The sequence below is a fragment of the Protopterus annectens genome, chromosome 13.part0 (assembly GCF_019279795.1).
Source record: "Protopterus annectens isolate FY-2018-M chromosome 13.part0, PAN1.0, whole genome shotgun sequence".
Taxonomy (NCBI): Eukaryota; Metazoa; Chordata; order Ceratodontiformes; family Protopteridae; genus Protopterus; species Protopterus annectens.
The window spans coordinates 181,719,238-181,736,123 of record NC_056747.1 but is presented as its reverse complement, the minus strand read 5'-3'; the positions used below and the strand labels follow the sequence as shown (position 1 = coordinate 181,736,123).

Below are 16,886 nucleotides of genomic sequence, written 5' to 3'. Positions count from 1 at the left end.
CTGAAATTTAGGCACAAGAAAAACACATGTTTAAGTTCCTCCACAGCCTTGCCTTTATCCTGAAAGGACTTGAACTCAGCAGCACCAGTTTCACCAAACTACTGTTTATAATAAAGAGGGGCATCCATCAATTTAGCCTTAATATCATCAGGCAAAGGTTGAAGCCAAGAATACCTCATCACTGACACAAAAGCAGCAGCCCTAGAAGCATCTTCTGCATCATAACTACACTGGATAGAATGACAAACCACCTGGGAGGAAGTCCTTAACAGGAAAGAGCCAAAGGTTTTACCCGCAGTCTGGAAGATCAGAAATAACCTGACAAGTCTGGGGTACGAGAGCCAACAAGTACCTGGATATATAGGTCTGAGAGTTAATGGCCCTAAAACCCGCGGTGGTGGTGTTGCAGTAGCGTTGTCGCCTCACAGTAAGACGCTGTCCGGTTCGATTCTCAGCTAGAGCGTCTTCGGCGTGGAGACATGCATGAATGGGCATACCTTCGTTGAAGGTTGTGCGTCAGGCCTGGCAAGCCGGTACATAAAAATCAACTGCCAATCATTAGCGGACCGGAGTTCCGCTGTGGCGACCCCTAACTGGGAAAAGCCAAAAGACACAAACAAAGAGTTAATGGCCCTAAAAGCCAAAATAGCAGAGGTATAAATTTTTTTGCCTAGCCTTTCCATGGTCCTGCCAACTTTATCAGAGGGCAGTAACTTGGGAGAAGGAAGCAACTACGAGGGCTTGTCAGAAGCTACAGACAGCACCAAGGGATCAGCAAGGAGAACACTTGTACAAAAATTTGGTCATCTGGCACCCTATAGAATCTGTTTTCTTCGGAGCAGGGAGATGAGAATCTGGAGCCTTGGAAGCATTGGAAAATGCATCCAACAAGGAAAGCAGAAGGTTTAGGAGAATCCATCTGCAGCAACTCAGAATATCTTTTTATGTTCCTCAGAAACCTGAGCGCAATCCCATTTAAAGTACTCTGTCATCCTGGAGATCATGTCCCCAGATGAAATCTCTTCAAAGGGAATATCAGAACTGGTAGATTCCTCTTCCTCTGATCCATAGTCCAAAGGACAGGTAATTTGGTAAGCAAGGGACTCCTCATCCGAATCCAGCTTCTCATCAGAGGAATTCTGTTTTTAGGGAAGTAGAGGACAGGGGGGGGTTGAACAGAAACTCTGCGAGATGGTCAAGCGATGGCATTCGAACTGGCAGCAAAGTTGTTCTGAGGATGGTACATCCAAATGTCACCTTTATGCCCTATACTACGCGAGGACCATAAGGGTGGCATACGGTGTACCTTAAAGCAACCTAAACCCTTTGCTATACTGGCCAGACGTTGGGCCACCCTTGGCAGGGGATCCCTAATGTGAAGAATATTGCAAGAGTGAAATAGGAGGACATCAACGATGTAAAGACATCATGCACCTGTCAAGCAAAGGCAACTTATTACATTCTACACTGACCACATACGTAATTATTCATGAAAGTTTGAAAAGGGTGGCCTGTCTTGTAGAAAGGGTGGCATTAGTACATTTTCACCATGGGTATCACTTAACTTGCCTATAAAGCCAGTACTTCTGTTCACCTTAAAACATTTTGACACAATTCAGGGTAGAACAGCAAGAATTCAATGCTAGCAGTTTACAGTTTTAAATGAAAAATAATCCCACCAACTCCAAACGCATAAAACCCAAAATAACCAAAAGCATTCAAATAATGGATACCAGAGGCTCAAATGGAAAAACACACATTTTTCCAATGATAAACAAGTCACTTCAAAAACATATTAAATGATTTTGTATTTATTTCAAAAAGTCTTCTTCAGAAATGTGCAGTCCTGGCCTGTCCTTGCATCATCACCATCGCTCCTTCAGAGGATCGTGGAATGGCCCCAATCCATCCCACTCCCTTGCAGGACAGACATATCTATCTTCTCCACACCAGCTCCAAAAGATATACAAGCGGCTAGATGAACTCAGGTTACCTGGCTCGTAGTAAAGGCATTATTTCTCCAAGACAAAAAAACATATGTCGAGTAGTTTTAAAAGAACTGCGTGATGAAGCTTAGCTGATGGCAGGAATGACCTCCAGAGAGTGCATAACTAATAATTCCATAACTCAACAGTTTAGCTATGCAGCTACTTAAAATATGCTCATTGCAGTCTACCCCTCAGCTGTGCGTCTGTAACACATACGTAAAAACTGTACGGTTTCAAGCTGCTGATATCAGGACATCTGTGTTAAATGACCAAGAATAAAACAAACACTAGGTGAAGAGGGTAGAAGTAAGCCTGCCTCTCACAGCAAGACATACAAGCAAAAAATAGGAGCTATGTGGAACCAAAAGATCTGTACATTTTTAACAGTTCAAATGCAAAACAACTGCTCTAAATAATACACAAACTTTCAAGCAAATCCTTTTCTCCAAAGCAGGCCATGTTGCAATTCCTCAGAATGTGCTCCAATAATGACCACCCACTGCTGCTTCTAATGACCCTTCTTAAAAGGAACTTAGTTCTGCACTCGTCTTTTCTAGATGCACATGCCTAGTACCCTCCCCACCCTTATTCCTTGAAATGGTTCTAAGATTTAACAATCGAGTTGGCACTTCTAGACCATCACAGACAGAGAACAGTGGACCAGTGGGTAGCACTGTTGCGTCAAAGGAAGAGGTTCTCCGGTTTGATTCTCAGCGGAGGGGTTTTCTGTGCCATGTCTGTATATCCTACCCATTTTCACATGGGTTTTCTCTGGCTGCTCAGGCTTCCTCACACATTCCAAAGACATGTGGCAGGTGGTCTGGACACGCTAAGTTGGCCATAGGGGTATGTGCCTGTGTGGTATGAAAGAACAGCAGCACAGGGCTAAACACTTGGAAATGTGAATACTGGTTTTAGATGATTGACTGTCACTACTGAAATGACACCCTGATCCCATGTACAAGAATGGTAAAAGAGGTTGTGGGTGGATGGATGGATACACAGAGTAGGGTCTCTTAAGAACACAACACAACTACATTCAGACCAGACTCTGGGAAGGGAATCTGATGTGTTAGTGGAGCAGATGCCAAAGGAGAGATCAGCAAAAAGTGAAATCCAAGGGACTTCACACTACTTAACCAAGTAAGGAATGGTAAGGTTCTGTTCACATTTAATCACCCTCTTCTGCAAGGGTCAGAAACCAGCTGATTCTTCAACTGGACAAAAGCTATTGTTTGCTTCAGTTGAAGAAACTTATAGTCAGTATCAAAACCAAAAGTCATGATGTTCAGCAAAGCTGCAAGACCAAGGAAGGCAATCCACTGGCAGATGCATCACCTGCACCCATTTTGTTAACAATGCTCTCATTTCAAGTACCTTGCACTCTTGGTTTGATCCACGCTTTACATCCTCTCACTGCACAGACTCTCACATACAGAACTTTGCATGTAAGTAAGAACTGCCTTTTGCATTTGATCTACATTCTCCTGAAGCTATGTCTACTACCAAAAGGAAACTGCATTTTTATATCAGTTTCAATAACCTCTCCCCAGTCACGTGTCCGATACTTACTGCACTGACTACAAGTCATCTTAAACAAGATCTTATCGGTTCATATTCTTATCACCCTACAGTAAACACTAGTGCACCACCACCATGCAATAAGTAAAGCAACTACCAGACTCGTTCCTCTTAACTTCATTGGCGCACTAACCATCAAGCTGCTTCTCAACAGTTATCTTCCCACCACAATAATGCTCATTTATCTGCTTAGTCCCCGCCAGTCAAAGGTGATCTCACCTCTCAAAACTCATAAGTGGACTCTGTTCCATTCTTCAGCCTTCAAGCAAAAGTAGAGCAACATAGTAAATCAGTAGCTAAATTTTCTACCTCATATCTCTTGGGTTTAAGGTTGTCAACTTGCAGAGACTATTCATCAGGAGTATGCATGCTATCATAATCCTTGCTTGCGTTTTCTCACTACTTTGGTTACACTGCAAAAGTATGACAGCCTGGCTGCTACTTTAAGACTGCCAACATACAGCATTTAGTCTTTCCCCTGTGGCCACAGGTCATGGTGAAAAAGGACTGCATCATGCCAAGCAATAAACAAATGCAAAAAAATCTTGTATCACTGGTTCAGGACTTCAGAATGAAATCTCCACTAGTATTACATCTCTGACCAATCTCCCTATCTTTACTAATGAATGTAACTCCTTCCTTTCCCATCAGAGATGGCAAGACTCCTATTTACCACATGGACTGCCCCAGTTAGAGACTATTTTTTTTTTTTTTGCCAGAATACCTACTATTGTATATTTTGTTTCATTTATGTTAGCAAGGATGTTTACAGCCACCTAATATACATCTTTTTTAAATACTTCTTCAGACTGTGACTGGAAGAGTATTACTTGGACTAGTAAAATTAATATTAAAAAGACAATGCATAAATTAAAATAAATGCGAGTGAGGGCACTAGGGAGGTGTCAGAGAAAATTTCTAATTCTGTCAGCTTTCACACCACCTGTACTTAAACCAGCTCGGACTAATGACGGACAGTTTTATTCCACATTCTGCTTAGGTTTAAAACTAGAATGACTAAAAAGAAAGATCAAATGGTTTGGTCACAACTGCAGTGATCATTCCCTGCTTCACCGTTTACAAGTTAAACCATTCTTGTTCTAGCAGCAGTGGAACTTACCTTGTGTTTCAGAAGCTGACTCTGGTCGTGAGCTACTAGTCCCTGGTGCAGCAGGCAGTGGTCTCTGCCCCCGGGGTCTGTGCAGTGATGGTGACATCTTCACAGTTCCCAAGTACTCCACATATGTGCCAGGAAAATCCCCTTTCTGCTTAGTGCGCTCATTTATACCAGACATCCAGCCAATCAAAGCAGGATTTTGCTCATCCCCATCCTTGCAGCCAAGTACATGAAGAGCTTCTTTGCTGATTGTAAGCACATCACCAGGCAAAAGGTCTATATCTTCCTCCCTTTCCTTCTGGTACTCATAAAGAGCACGGTATTGAAACCCCTCAGCACACATTTTCTGCACTTTTGTTAAAAAAGATGTCGATTTTTCTCAAGTTTGTATGAAAGTTGGCAGCGAATGCTCATGTAGTGCAGAAATTGTCACTGATAGTACTACTTTCCAAAAACATCTCCTTGACCATGAGTCCAAAAATGGCACACAATGGAAACTTTCCTTAGTGGCTCATTCTGGCTTCATAAGTTCACAAACATCTTCAATCACACACACCCACACACACACACGCGCACACACATACACACGCACACATACAAATCGATGGTCAGTGAGTCACCAACGTGCCCCCTTTTCTTAATTTAAAACCTCGATTTAACCATATAATTGAGCAAAGTGAAAGCGCAGCCAACATAATCTGGTACTTTAGAAAGGTCATGCAACACAGCTTCAAAAGGCTTCAAAATAAAGAGGCTTTCTTGACACCAAGGCAGAGGTCTTTGTATGCAGATGAAAATGTGCACAGCACCAGTGCTTCTGTCTTCAGTCTTTACTGGCACTTCTCTTACAACTGGAGGTCAAGGGTTACAATCTAGAATGGGACAAAAAAGGATCAATTACTTTCTAGTCAGAAAAAAAAGAAACGGGAGGACAATATCTATACTGGCTACAAATTTATAGTAAAGCAAAGAAATATGGCAACAGCTTTATAAACAAGAGAGGGACAGATGCTAATGTTTGCTCTAAATTCATGAGAACAAAAATACACACAGCAGATGTCACATCAAAAAAAGCCTGTCTGGCAATTCATATAAATTTCAGGACACAGCACTAATACTTCATTAGGGATTCAGATATCAACTAGAAATGTCTGGGTACAGAAAACACAGTAAGCAAAATTAGAAAAAAGCTCAGCCACAAGTGCAAAAAAACACCTCCCCTTCCTCCTGGTTTTACTGAGACAACAGCAGTACAGTAATATGAAAGGAATCCTTTTTTTTTTTTTTTTTTTTTTTAAAGACCAAAGAAAAAGGATTGATTATTTAAGCTTCCTTTAAAAAGTGTCAATACTCCACGTCTCATGAAATTAAACCTGGAAATAGATCCCACACTTCTTTGACAGCTTCTGTGCCCTGCTGTGAAAAGTAGTCTGGTTTTAACCACAAAGTAACAGACTCCAGTGCCACCATCAAATTATTTTACCCTAAAATACACAAAACAAAAAAAAGGAATGTTGCTCCCCAAAACACTGGCAAACTAAAACACATCCCCATACAGAAAGGGGAGCCTACAAGAGGCAAATACAACAGCCATCTCTAACCAGTACTGGAAGCGCAATGTTAGTTTGTTTGGGGGGGGGGGGGGGGGGGGTAGTAGAGAGAGGTGATTTCCTGGCTCTTCCGAACTCTGTGTACAAACAGCATTAAATACTTAAGTGACAGAAGAACATAGGGACAATTTCTCAAAACAAAAGCCAAGAAGAGTGGAGAATATGTTCAGAAGGAATTATGCCACATGAGGAGAGGGAAAAAAATAAAAGCAAGTGACACTTTACTTACCTACTTATTGCATGTACTAAGCAGCAGTCTTAAGGAACAAAATTCCACTTTCAGGGTTAACAAAATCAAACAGAACATCAAACTGACATACCGCAATAACAAGTCAAATGTGCACAGCAAATCAAAGTACCTCATCCAACAGCACCGTTTAAAAAAATGTACAAACGAAGTACAAGTGAGACACTGATTAAATGACAAGAAAGAATGCACATCAAGAGTAAAAAAAAGTGTTGTGTGAAGCACGTACAAACGTATATAAATGTTATGAGTCCAAGTTCAAGTTGTCTTACTCAGTCTCAACTCATTTGGATCACACACTGGCAACTTTTAGACTCACGGATCAGTGTCGGAGGCTCCTCCCCTCTGCCCATAATCCCTTTCATCCTATAGTACTTCAGATCAAATTTGCCTGTCTACATCCCAGACATACTCTACTTCCAAACAGAAATGTAAAAGGAAAGCTCAGGGGACGAGACCAGGGCACAGTACAAACTGTATTTAAGACAAGGCATCAGACAAGTCCAATACAGTCAACTGAAAGCCATGCATGTGATGATTTGTTAAGGGGAGCAGAGGGAAGTTTGAGATGGGTGGAAGAAAACATGGCTCTAGTGTTAGGGCAAGTACTTAACTTTTGTATCCAATGTTGTCTTTTCTGTCTTCTTCAGCTCATGGAGCAGAGTGCCCAGCTACTACGAACTCCCTGGAGTTCTCATGGACGGAAAATCCAGAGGTTGGTGGAGCTAAAGGAACCACAGGACCTACCTTCTATGTCCAGCTTAAAATGGGAAAGAGAAGTATGAGCTGTAGACCAAGTAGCTGCAGCACAAACAATCTATAAGCACTCTAGCAAAGAAAGCTGTAGCTGCTGTGCCTGCATCTGTACAGTGGGTTTTAAGTTTGAGAGGTGCAGACAGTCCCTTTGCTTTGCTCACTTCTGATAGCTGGTTTTTTTTGTCCTTGGGTCCAAACAGGGTGGGCCCATTGAAAGGGACATTCAAAAGGGCATCTTGAAGCTTTCCACTAAATCTGAGACACATTCAAGCATGTCAGCATATAGCAACGTCAGTGCCTGCTGCCTTAGACATGACATCAGTCGCATTCAACAGCAAGGGCAACACAATCAGATAGCCACCTGTACAGTGTGACTTTAGAAATGCCATCTTCCAATTTGGCTGTGGAAAAGTACAAATAATTCTGATTAGTTGTGAATGAGGGGGAGGATAGAGGAATGGTGAAGATGCAGGGAGTAGAGATGGTGAAGGTGGATGAGTAGTACTGGGGATCAACAGTTCAGAGTAATGGTGAGTGTGGAAGAGAGGTAAACAAGGCAGGGTGGAATGGGTGGAGAAGAGGGTCAGGGGTGATTTGTGACAGACTGGTGCCAGTAAAAGAAAAAGGGAAGGTCTACAAGAGGGTAGTGAGACCAGCTATGTTGTATGGGTTGGAGACGGTGGCACTGACAAAAAGGCAGGAGTCAGAGCTGGAAGTGGCACAGTTAAAGATGTTAAGATTTGCAATGGGTGTGACAAGGATGGGCAGGATTAAGAATCAGTATATTCGAGGGTCAGCTATGGCGGCGGTGGTGCAACGGTTAGTGTTGTCACATCACAGCAAGAGGTTCTCACGTTCGATTCTCGGTTGGAGCGTCTTCTGTGTGCAGTCTGCATGTCCTCCCCATGGTTAAGTGATGTATAAAGACATGCAGGTAGGTACGTGCATGAATGGTTGTACCCTCTTTAAAGGTTGGCGTCGAGCTGGCAACTCGGTACCATAAAAATTCACTGCCAATTTGACACTCAGGCAAGGTTAACAGAGGGATTAGAGATCAGCTCTGGAAAGTACAGTTGTTACACTTACCATAAATGTAGATGCTAGAGTGTATTCACTGTTGCAGTCATTACAATTGGGTTATCTGCTTTCAGTAGCCCTCAGTCGGCCTGATTATCAAAGTCTTGGGTCCTGCGTCGGTTGCTGTCTCATCTTCCGTGACGTCGGGTAGTCAGGGGTACAAAGCATGCAGCCGACGCCATTACATCAGTTTTTCTTGTCCCAGATGTCATGTCAGGTGTCCCCCTTAATGGGAAGCAATTAAATATGTGTGTGTATGTATATATATATATATATATATATATATATATATACACACACACATATATATATATATATATATATATATATATATATATATATATATATACACACACACACACACACACACACACACACAAGGTTATACCTCCAACAAAAAAAGTAAATAAACCAAAATACTTAAGTATAGTAAAGGAGAATAGAGGTATAGCCAAAAGAAGTCAGGGGGCTGGAGCGAGGGTAACCAGGACTGCAACAATGAATACACTCTAACATCTACATTTATGTTAACTGTACTATGTTCTTTGTGTTTCACTGTTGCAGTCATTACATTTGAGTAAATTCCCAAAGTTAAGGATGGAAGGAGGAATTTAGATAGCATTAGGACCAGCTATAAGGCCTTGCAAGACTGCAGTGGCAAAGCCAGCTCTGGATTTAGAGAAAACTGGCAAATGGTAATGCTTGGTAAAAGAATGCACAGAACTCCAGGTATCAGCTTCTAGGAAGTATCTGGTAGGGATGCCTCTGAGAAAGGCTGTAGAAGTAGATGCAGCCCTGGTTGAATGGTGTCTAATCCCCTGGGGGAAAGGTTTTCCATGGTGCTTATAGCAGAAATGAATGCAATGGCCTATCCTTTAGAAATGGTTTGCTTTGAAATAGCCTTCCCACTCTGCCCCTGCAGCAAATGCCACCAGCAGTTGTTCAGATTTCCTTTGAGATTTAGTCCTGTCCAAGTAAAATCTAAGTTGTCTGTGCACATCTAAGGAGTGCAGTATTCGTTCCCCTTTGTTCTGTGGATTAGGAAAAAAAAGGTTGGCAAATTAATGGACTGATTAACAGTTACACTGGATACCACCTTGGGCATGAACAAGGGATTGGTCCTGAGGGACACCCTGTCCACATGAAAGATGATGAAAGGCTCCACTGCCATAAGGGCCCGATTCAGATACCCTTCTTGCTGAAGTGATTGCTAAAAGGAAAGCTGTTTTCCAAGAAAGGAATTTTAACTCTGCAGTTGCAGCTGGCTCAAAAGGTGGAAGAGTGAGTTTTTCCAATACAAAGTTAAGGTCCCAGGCTGGAGTTAGGGCTCTCCTAGGTGGTCTAAAGTTTTTGGTTCCTCTGAGGAACTGCTTGAGCAGTGGATGAGAAAAGAGGGGTGGGTTCTGTGCTGAAATGGCGGAGGCACGAATTTTGATGGAGGAAAAAAAAAAGGCCCTTGTGAAGCATCTCAGTTAAGTATTGAAAGGTCCGAGGTAAACTGGACGCTGCTGTGGCCATGCCTTGAGTTTGGTTCCAGGCACAGAATCTTTTCCATTTTTTAGCATAGGATTTTCTAGTACTAGGCCTCCTTGTCTCCAAAATAACATCCAACACTTGTTTACTGAGGGATGGTAACGGAGAGATTACATGATTATCCAGGCTGCCAGGTTCAGAGTTTGAAGCTGGGGGTGCAGAATCTGGCTCTCCTGCTGAGACAGTAGGGTAGGGGTCTGAGGCAGGTGCCATAGGGCCAGCTCTGACACAATGCACAAGAGGGGGTTACCAGTGTTGTCATGGCCAGTCTGGTACAATTAATATCCTTGGTTTGTCTTGTTTGATCTTTAGTAGTACTTTGGAGAGGAGGAAAGGCATAAATAAGAAGTTATGTACTCACCATAACGTTCCATCAGAGTAGGTGGCTTCATTTGTCTGCAACCTGTGGGTCTTGGATCCGATATCGGATCTGAGCCGGCAACTTGTAGCATAGCTATGGATCCGAGCTCCTAGCTCCTCCCCTCATCCATAATCCCCTGCCAACCTCCTATGACCTCAGATCAAGTTTGCCCCTCTATGGATACCTGAAAAGGTGTTCCAACAAGCATAATAGATAGAACAATATAACAAGACCAAGTTCTGAAGGCCAGGGGGAAGGAGGGGGGGATGGTTGCAGACAAATGAAGCCACCTACTCAGATGGAACGTTATGGTGAGTACTTAACTTCTTAATCTAGAGTAGGGACTTCATTTGTCAGCAACCTGTGGGACAGAGTCCCCAGCTACCTGAATCTTGGGCAGCCATCATGGAAGGATGTTCCGGAGCACTGCGGAGCCAAAGGATGCTCTCCCTCTAGAAATTACGCCCAGTTTGTAGTGGTTAATAAAAGTATGAGATGAGGCCCAAGTAGCTGCCGAACAAATATCATCCAATGGCACTCTAGATTTAAAGGCAGCAGAAGTAGAGATGGAGCGAGTGGAATGTGCACGGACTCCCTCAGGTGTGGGCCTCCCGGAAGCTTGGTAAGCCAGAAGAATACATTGAGAAATCCAATGTGACAGGTGACCTTTGAAACGGCTTTACCTAAACTGAATTTAGCAAAGGAGACAAACAGCTGATCAGATTGTCTGTGACCAGCTGTTCTATGAATATAAAACGCAGCTGCCTGTGTACATCTAAGGAATGCAGCTTATACTCTCCTTTATTTTGATACTTAGGGAAGAAAACCGGTAAGTTGATGGACTGATTGATATTGATTTCTAATGCCACCTTGGGAAGAAAGGAGGGATTGGTCCTGAGGTACACTCTGTCCGGATGGAAGACAAAGTAAGGAGGCTTTACGGAAAGGGCTTGGAGTTCCGAAACTCTCTTGGCTGAAGTGATGGCTAGCAGGAATGCTGTTTTCCAGGACAAATATTTGAGATCGACCGATGCGGCTGGTTCAAAGGGAGAAGCGGTCAAGGCTTGAAGGACTAGAGAAAGATCCCAAGGGGGTACAGCTTCTTTGACAGGAGGCCTGAGTAGAAAGGTGCCCTTGAGAAATGTTTTGCACAATTTAGCTGACATCAAAGGATCTGTCTCGTGTCCCACATGGTAATGGGAGATGGCTGCCAACTGTACCTTGACTGTCGAACAACTAGCTCCTTGCTGAAAGAGTCCGGTTAGAAAATCCAGTACGGACGGTAGAGGGGCAGTGAAGGGATCCAGATTATGATGTTCCGCCCAGACGGAAAAGCGTCTCCATTTACTGCAGTATATTTTTCTGGTGGAAGGCTTATGTGCTGCCACCAGGATGGCTTTGACTGGTGAAGAGATGCCGGGTGTCCTGACAGAGTGGAACTGGAGCAACCAAGCTGTCAGCTTCAGGTTGACCAGATTCAGGGTCTGTAATTCCGATGGATGGGAGATTAGATCCGGAGTGGGATCCAGAATCCAAGGAGGATTCACTAGATGAGACCACAGGTAAGGGAACCAAGTTTGCCAAGGCCAGAGAGTGGAACTGGAGCAACCAAGCTGTCAGCTTCAGGTTGACCAGATTCGGGGTCTGTAATTCCGATGGATGGGAGATTAGATCCGGAGTGGGATCCAGAATCCAAGGAGGATTCACTAGATGAGACCACAGGTAAGGGAACCAAGTTTGCCAAGGCCAGAATGGGGCAATGAGGATCATTCTGCTCCCCAACCTCGAGGCTTTCTTTAAGAGCTTTAGCATCAGGGGTAAAGGAGGGTAGGCATAGAGTAGACCGGGCGGCCAAACATGCACCAGTACGTCTCTCTGGGCTTCCCCTGGTGGGGGAATCAGAGCGAAGAAGCTGTCGCATTTCGTATTTAAGGGAGAGGCAAAGAGATTGCAGCAGGGTTGCCCCCATTTTGCGAATATCTGCTTCGCTACTAGTGGGTTGAGAGACCACTCGTAAGGGGAAAGAATGGTGCGGCTGAGTTTGTCCGCCAGAATGTTGGCCTGCCCCGGAATGTGCGTTGCGATCAGAAAGCGGTTGGTGGAAATCGCCCATTCCCACACTCTCATGGCTTCTCGGCTTAAGGGGTAGGATCTGGTTCCCCCCTGTTTGTTGATGTACCAAACAACAGACATGTTGTCTGACTGAATTGCAATCGTTCCTACGGGGAGGAGATTCTGAAGTGCCTGCAACGCCAACAGCACCGCTCTCATCTCCAGAACGTTGATATGCAAGGAGGTCTTTGTGTCGTTCCACTTGCCTTGGACTGTCCTGCCCGTGTAATGCCCCCCCCACCCGAGGCGAGAGGCGTCCGTGGTCACCGTGGCGAGAGGGGGATGAGTGCAGAAGGGCCGGCCTATATGGAGGTCCGGGGATTGGCGCCACCATAACAGGGCCCTCCTGCAAACCTTGCTGATAGAGATAGGGTGGCAGAGAGGAAGAGATTGGAAGGACCATTGCACTTGAAGGGTCCACTGCAGTACCCTCATATTTAAGCGAGCACATGGAAGAAGCGTTATTGCAGCCGCCATGGAGCCCAGCGTCCTCAGGACCAATTCCGCCGGTGGAGCTTCCGATTGTAGGATGGCCCGCACATGCAATCTCAGATTCTGTAGTCGTTCCGAAGTCAGGAAGACTCGTAGATCCCTGGTATCTAATTTGGCCCCTATAAACTCTATTACTTGTGTCGGAGCAAAGGAAGATTTGTCTGCATTGATTGTGATGCCTAACTGGGGGGCTAGGCGGAGAAAGTAATCTCTGGCTGAGCAAGTAGATGCCTTGTTGGGGCGGTTAGAAGCCAGTCGTCCAGGTATGGAAAGACCTGCATTCCCTGGAGTCTCAGGTGGGCTGCTATCACTGCTAAAACTTTGGTGAACATCCTAGGGGCTGTGGTGAGGCCAAAGGGAAGGACCCTGAACTGATAATGACTGGCTCCCAGCCGGAAGCGGAGAAACCTCCTGGATCGTCTGTCCATTAGAATGTGGTAGTACGCATCCTTGAGGTCTATAGAGCACATCCAATCGCTCTCCCATAAGAGGGGGAGAATGGATTGAAGAGTGACCATTCGGAATTTTTCCTTGGTTACCAACAGGTTCAAGAGGGAAAGATCTAGAATTGGTCTCAAGTCCCCCGTCATTTTTTGGCACCAGAAAGAACCTGGAGTAGAACCCTAATCCGAGCTGGTCTTGGGGGACGGGTTGGATGGCTCTTTTTTCTAACAACTGCTGGATTTCTGTGGCTGCAGCCTCCCTCTGATCGGGTGGAACATCGGGTAGGCTCCTGAGTTTGGGGACATGATACATTGGAATTTTGTAGCCTCTGGATATGATACGAAGCACCCAGCGGTCTGATGTGATGGACTCCCATGCCGCCAGATGCCTCGAGAAATGCCCCCCGACTGCCTCCAGAGCAGAGCAGTCGGGCAACCCTTCAGGGCTGCTGTGTGGGCCGGTCAGAGAAGGATTCTCTGGACCCAAAGTCCTTCGGGGCCCCTATGCCCCTAGGGCGGCGTCCTCCCTGTCCTCCTCTGCCACGGAAGGACTGGTTGTCCGGAGCAGGTTGGGAATGTTGTGATTACCGGAACCACATCTTCTTCTGTCCCTTTTGGTTCTTCGAGAAGGCCCTCTGGGGAGCAAAGAAGTGGACTCAGAAGGCAGACAACGTCTTCCTGTCCTTCTCGCTCTGGACCAGTGTTTTGCGAACGGTCTTGCCAAACAAGGCAGAACCATCAAAAGGGGCATTCGCAAAGGACGCCTTAAAGGGCTCCGCGAAGTCACAATGCCAGAGCCAGGCCTGACGTCTCATGACTAGGCCCGCTCCGCTAGCTCTAGCGGCTCCCTCAGTACCGTGGGACAAAAGCCGCATAGAGGTATTGGAGATAGACTTTAGAGTGGCCATTCGAGTGGAGTACAACTGCTTGTCCTCCCCAAACATGGACTCGGGGGGGGGGGGGGCAGCGTATTCTTTGATAAGATCCCGCTGCATCCTGATGACATGTGCCATATAGTTCGGAGACCTTACCGAGAAGGTCGCTGAACTAAAAACCCGCTTCCCAAGGCGATCCATCGAGCGGGACTCCTTGCTCTGTGGATGGACCGAGGGGCTCTCCTGAGCTAGTTCCCTCTTCGTGGCTGCCGCCGTCAACATGGCATCTACGGGGGGACTCTTGCTCCAGTGGGACCGGTCTGCGGGGGGGGGCTCAGTATCCTGTCCGGGCATTTAGGGACTGGCTCCACAGTGTCCGGCTCCTTCCACACCCTGGTGGTAGTAATAAGGTCCACCAGGGGGTCGGCTGGAGGGGACACCCAAGAGGTAGACGGGCCTGCTTCGAATGCCTCCAGGAACATGGACTCGTCAGAGGAAGCCTTGGGGGCAGACCACCCACCTCTGATCCTAAACATTTCCATGATGTCTCCAAAGGAGACATCCTCCGGGGGTGACCTTGGGGAGCCTTCCCCTTCATCTAAGTCAGTGTCCTCTGTTAAGAACTCAGGGGAGTCCACATGCCTCCTATTACACTTATGCTTGCGAGGCACTTCCTCGCGGGGGCTGTCCGAGGAAGTCTCGCCAGCAATATCTTGTTCCAATGGAACAACCTGGGACATCAAAGCAGGCGGTCCCTGTGGCTGGGTGATGGAAGCCTGACCCAGCAGAGAGGGAGTGCAGGGTGGAGCCGAGGCAAGGGCCGGGGGTCTGGATGCTCTCGACAGAGCCCTCTCCACTGCATCGAAGGCCGAGGGGGAGCCGCTCTCCCTGGGCTCCGAAAGTCGACTCCCACTCGGATCCGATGAAGGGATCGGAACCAGCGCCGAGACAGTCGGATCCGAGGGACCAGTGTGCTCCGACCTGGACGGAGCCAAAGGCACACTGAAACCCTCGGATCCGAAGCTCAGCCCACAGCTCTGAGAGGTCGGATCAGACGATGGAACCGACAAACTCGAGGGCAGGGTTGGATCCGAAGTACCCAGTACTGTTGGCACCGACCCACCCCTAGCTCCGACACTGCCTGGCTCCAAACGCTCCGAACCCGGAAAGCAGGTCGGAGAAGGAGCAATCGGAGCATTGAAAGGGGTCGAGCTCCCCCCCGAAGGGGGGGGGGGGAGGCAAGAGCACTCCCTTCTGCATCTGGGCCTGGATGAAACTTAGCATCATCCGGTCCAAGTCTGCATCTGACAGGCTGTATGTAGATCTCGAAGAGGCCACCGAGGCAGGCCTGGAGTGCCGCCTCGATGACCTAGACGGAGATCGGGTCTCCTCCTCCTCGGGTCCTGGGGAGAAGCAAGGAGATCGGAGCCGAGGAGGAGGAGACCTGGAAGCCGTGGAGGGAGAAGCCCGCTTCGCCAGGGGGGGGCCTAAGCGGAGGCCTCGGCCCGCCGCTTGTGGTGCTTCTCCCTCCGTTTCTCCCTCCTGGCCTCCCTGTCCTCTGGCGCTTTAGTGGGAGTTTGAATCCCGGCCGGGGGAAGGGGGCAGGAGTGGCTACCACCACAGGCTGAGGAGGTGCCATGGGAGGAGTGGAGGCCGAAGCCAAATCCGGAGGCAAAAGACCCACCAGGACAAGCTTCGACCTCCGCTCTTTCAGTGCCCTGGAGTTGAACACTGCACAAATGGTACATCCTGAGGAGAGGTGTTCAACCCCAAGGCACCGAACACACCCAGTGTGGCCATCAGCCGGAGATAGCTTATGGCCACACTCGGTGCATTTAGAAAAAATAGGTTTTGGGGCCTCTGCCATACCCAAAACTAAAGTATACTACACAAGCACACCAGGCCCCAAACACACACACACACACACACACACTAACGACCAGCGAGGGGAGGGTGAAAACCAAAAAAAATTAAACTAGATGGGAAACCTAACCACTCACAAATTACAATTACAAAGTTTGATAAAAAAATGAAGAAATTCACTTATCTGTTAAGAAAACGCTAGGAGCTCTAAAATCTAGCTACACACTCAAGCGCGGCAAACTAGATCTGAGGTCATAGGAGGTTGGCAGGGGATTATGGGTGAGGGGAGGAGCTAGGAGCTCGGATCCATAGCCATGCTACAAGTTGCCGGCTCGGATCCGATATCGGATCCAAGACCCACAGGTTGCTGACAAATGAAGTCCCTACTCCAGATCTGATAGATTTTTCCAGCTGAAGGACAGAGCATCCACTTTCCAAGCTTGTGAGGAGTCCTTGGGCAGAATTTGTCCAATTGGTAGTTCTGGGGGGGGGGGGGGGGGGAGGCAAACAAGTCAATATCTGGGTTCCCCCATTTGTTGATCAGCATTTTGAAAGTCTGTGGCTCCATTTTTCACTCGTGTGGGTCAATGAGATTTTTGCTTAGTTCGTCTGCCAGTGTATTTAAGTTTTCCTGGCAGGAATTGAGCCTGTAGATGCACTTGGTAGCCCAAGGCTGTGTTTCCACAGAGCCATGGCTAGTCTGCAGAGGGGGTAAGAATGGGTACCCCCCCTGCTTGTTTACGTGCCACATAACAGTGGAGTTGTCAGTCTTTACCATTAAGTGTCCTGGAAGAACGTGGTCCTTGAAGGCTGTCAGAGCGTCGTGTAAAG

General features: G+C 46.7%; 1 protein-coding gene across 1 annotated transcript in view; it reads right to left on the bottom strand.

Annotated features, from left to right (window-relative positions):
- Positions 1–16,886, bottom strand: part of PIK3R2 (phosphoinositide-3-kinase regulatory subunit 2) — a 1,862,656-nt gene that overhangs the window by 1,568,059 nt on the left and 277,711 nt on the right. The window contains exon 2 of the mRNA XM_044090759.1: positions 4,690–5,558. Coding sequence (XP_043946694.1) covers positions 4,690–5,029 — 340 coding nt within the window. The 5' untranslated portion in view covers positions 5,030–5,558. The remainder of the gene's footprint in view (positions 1–4,689; positions 5,559–16,886) is intronic.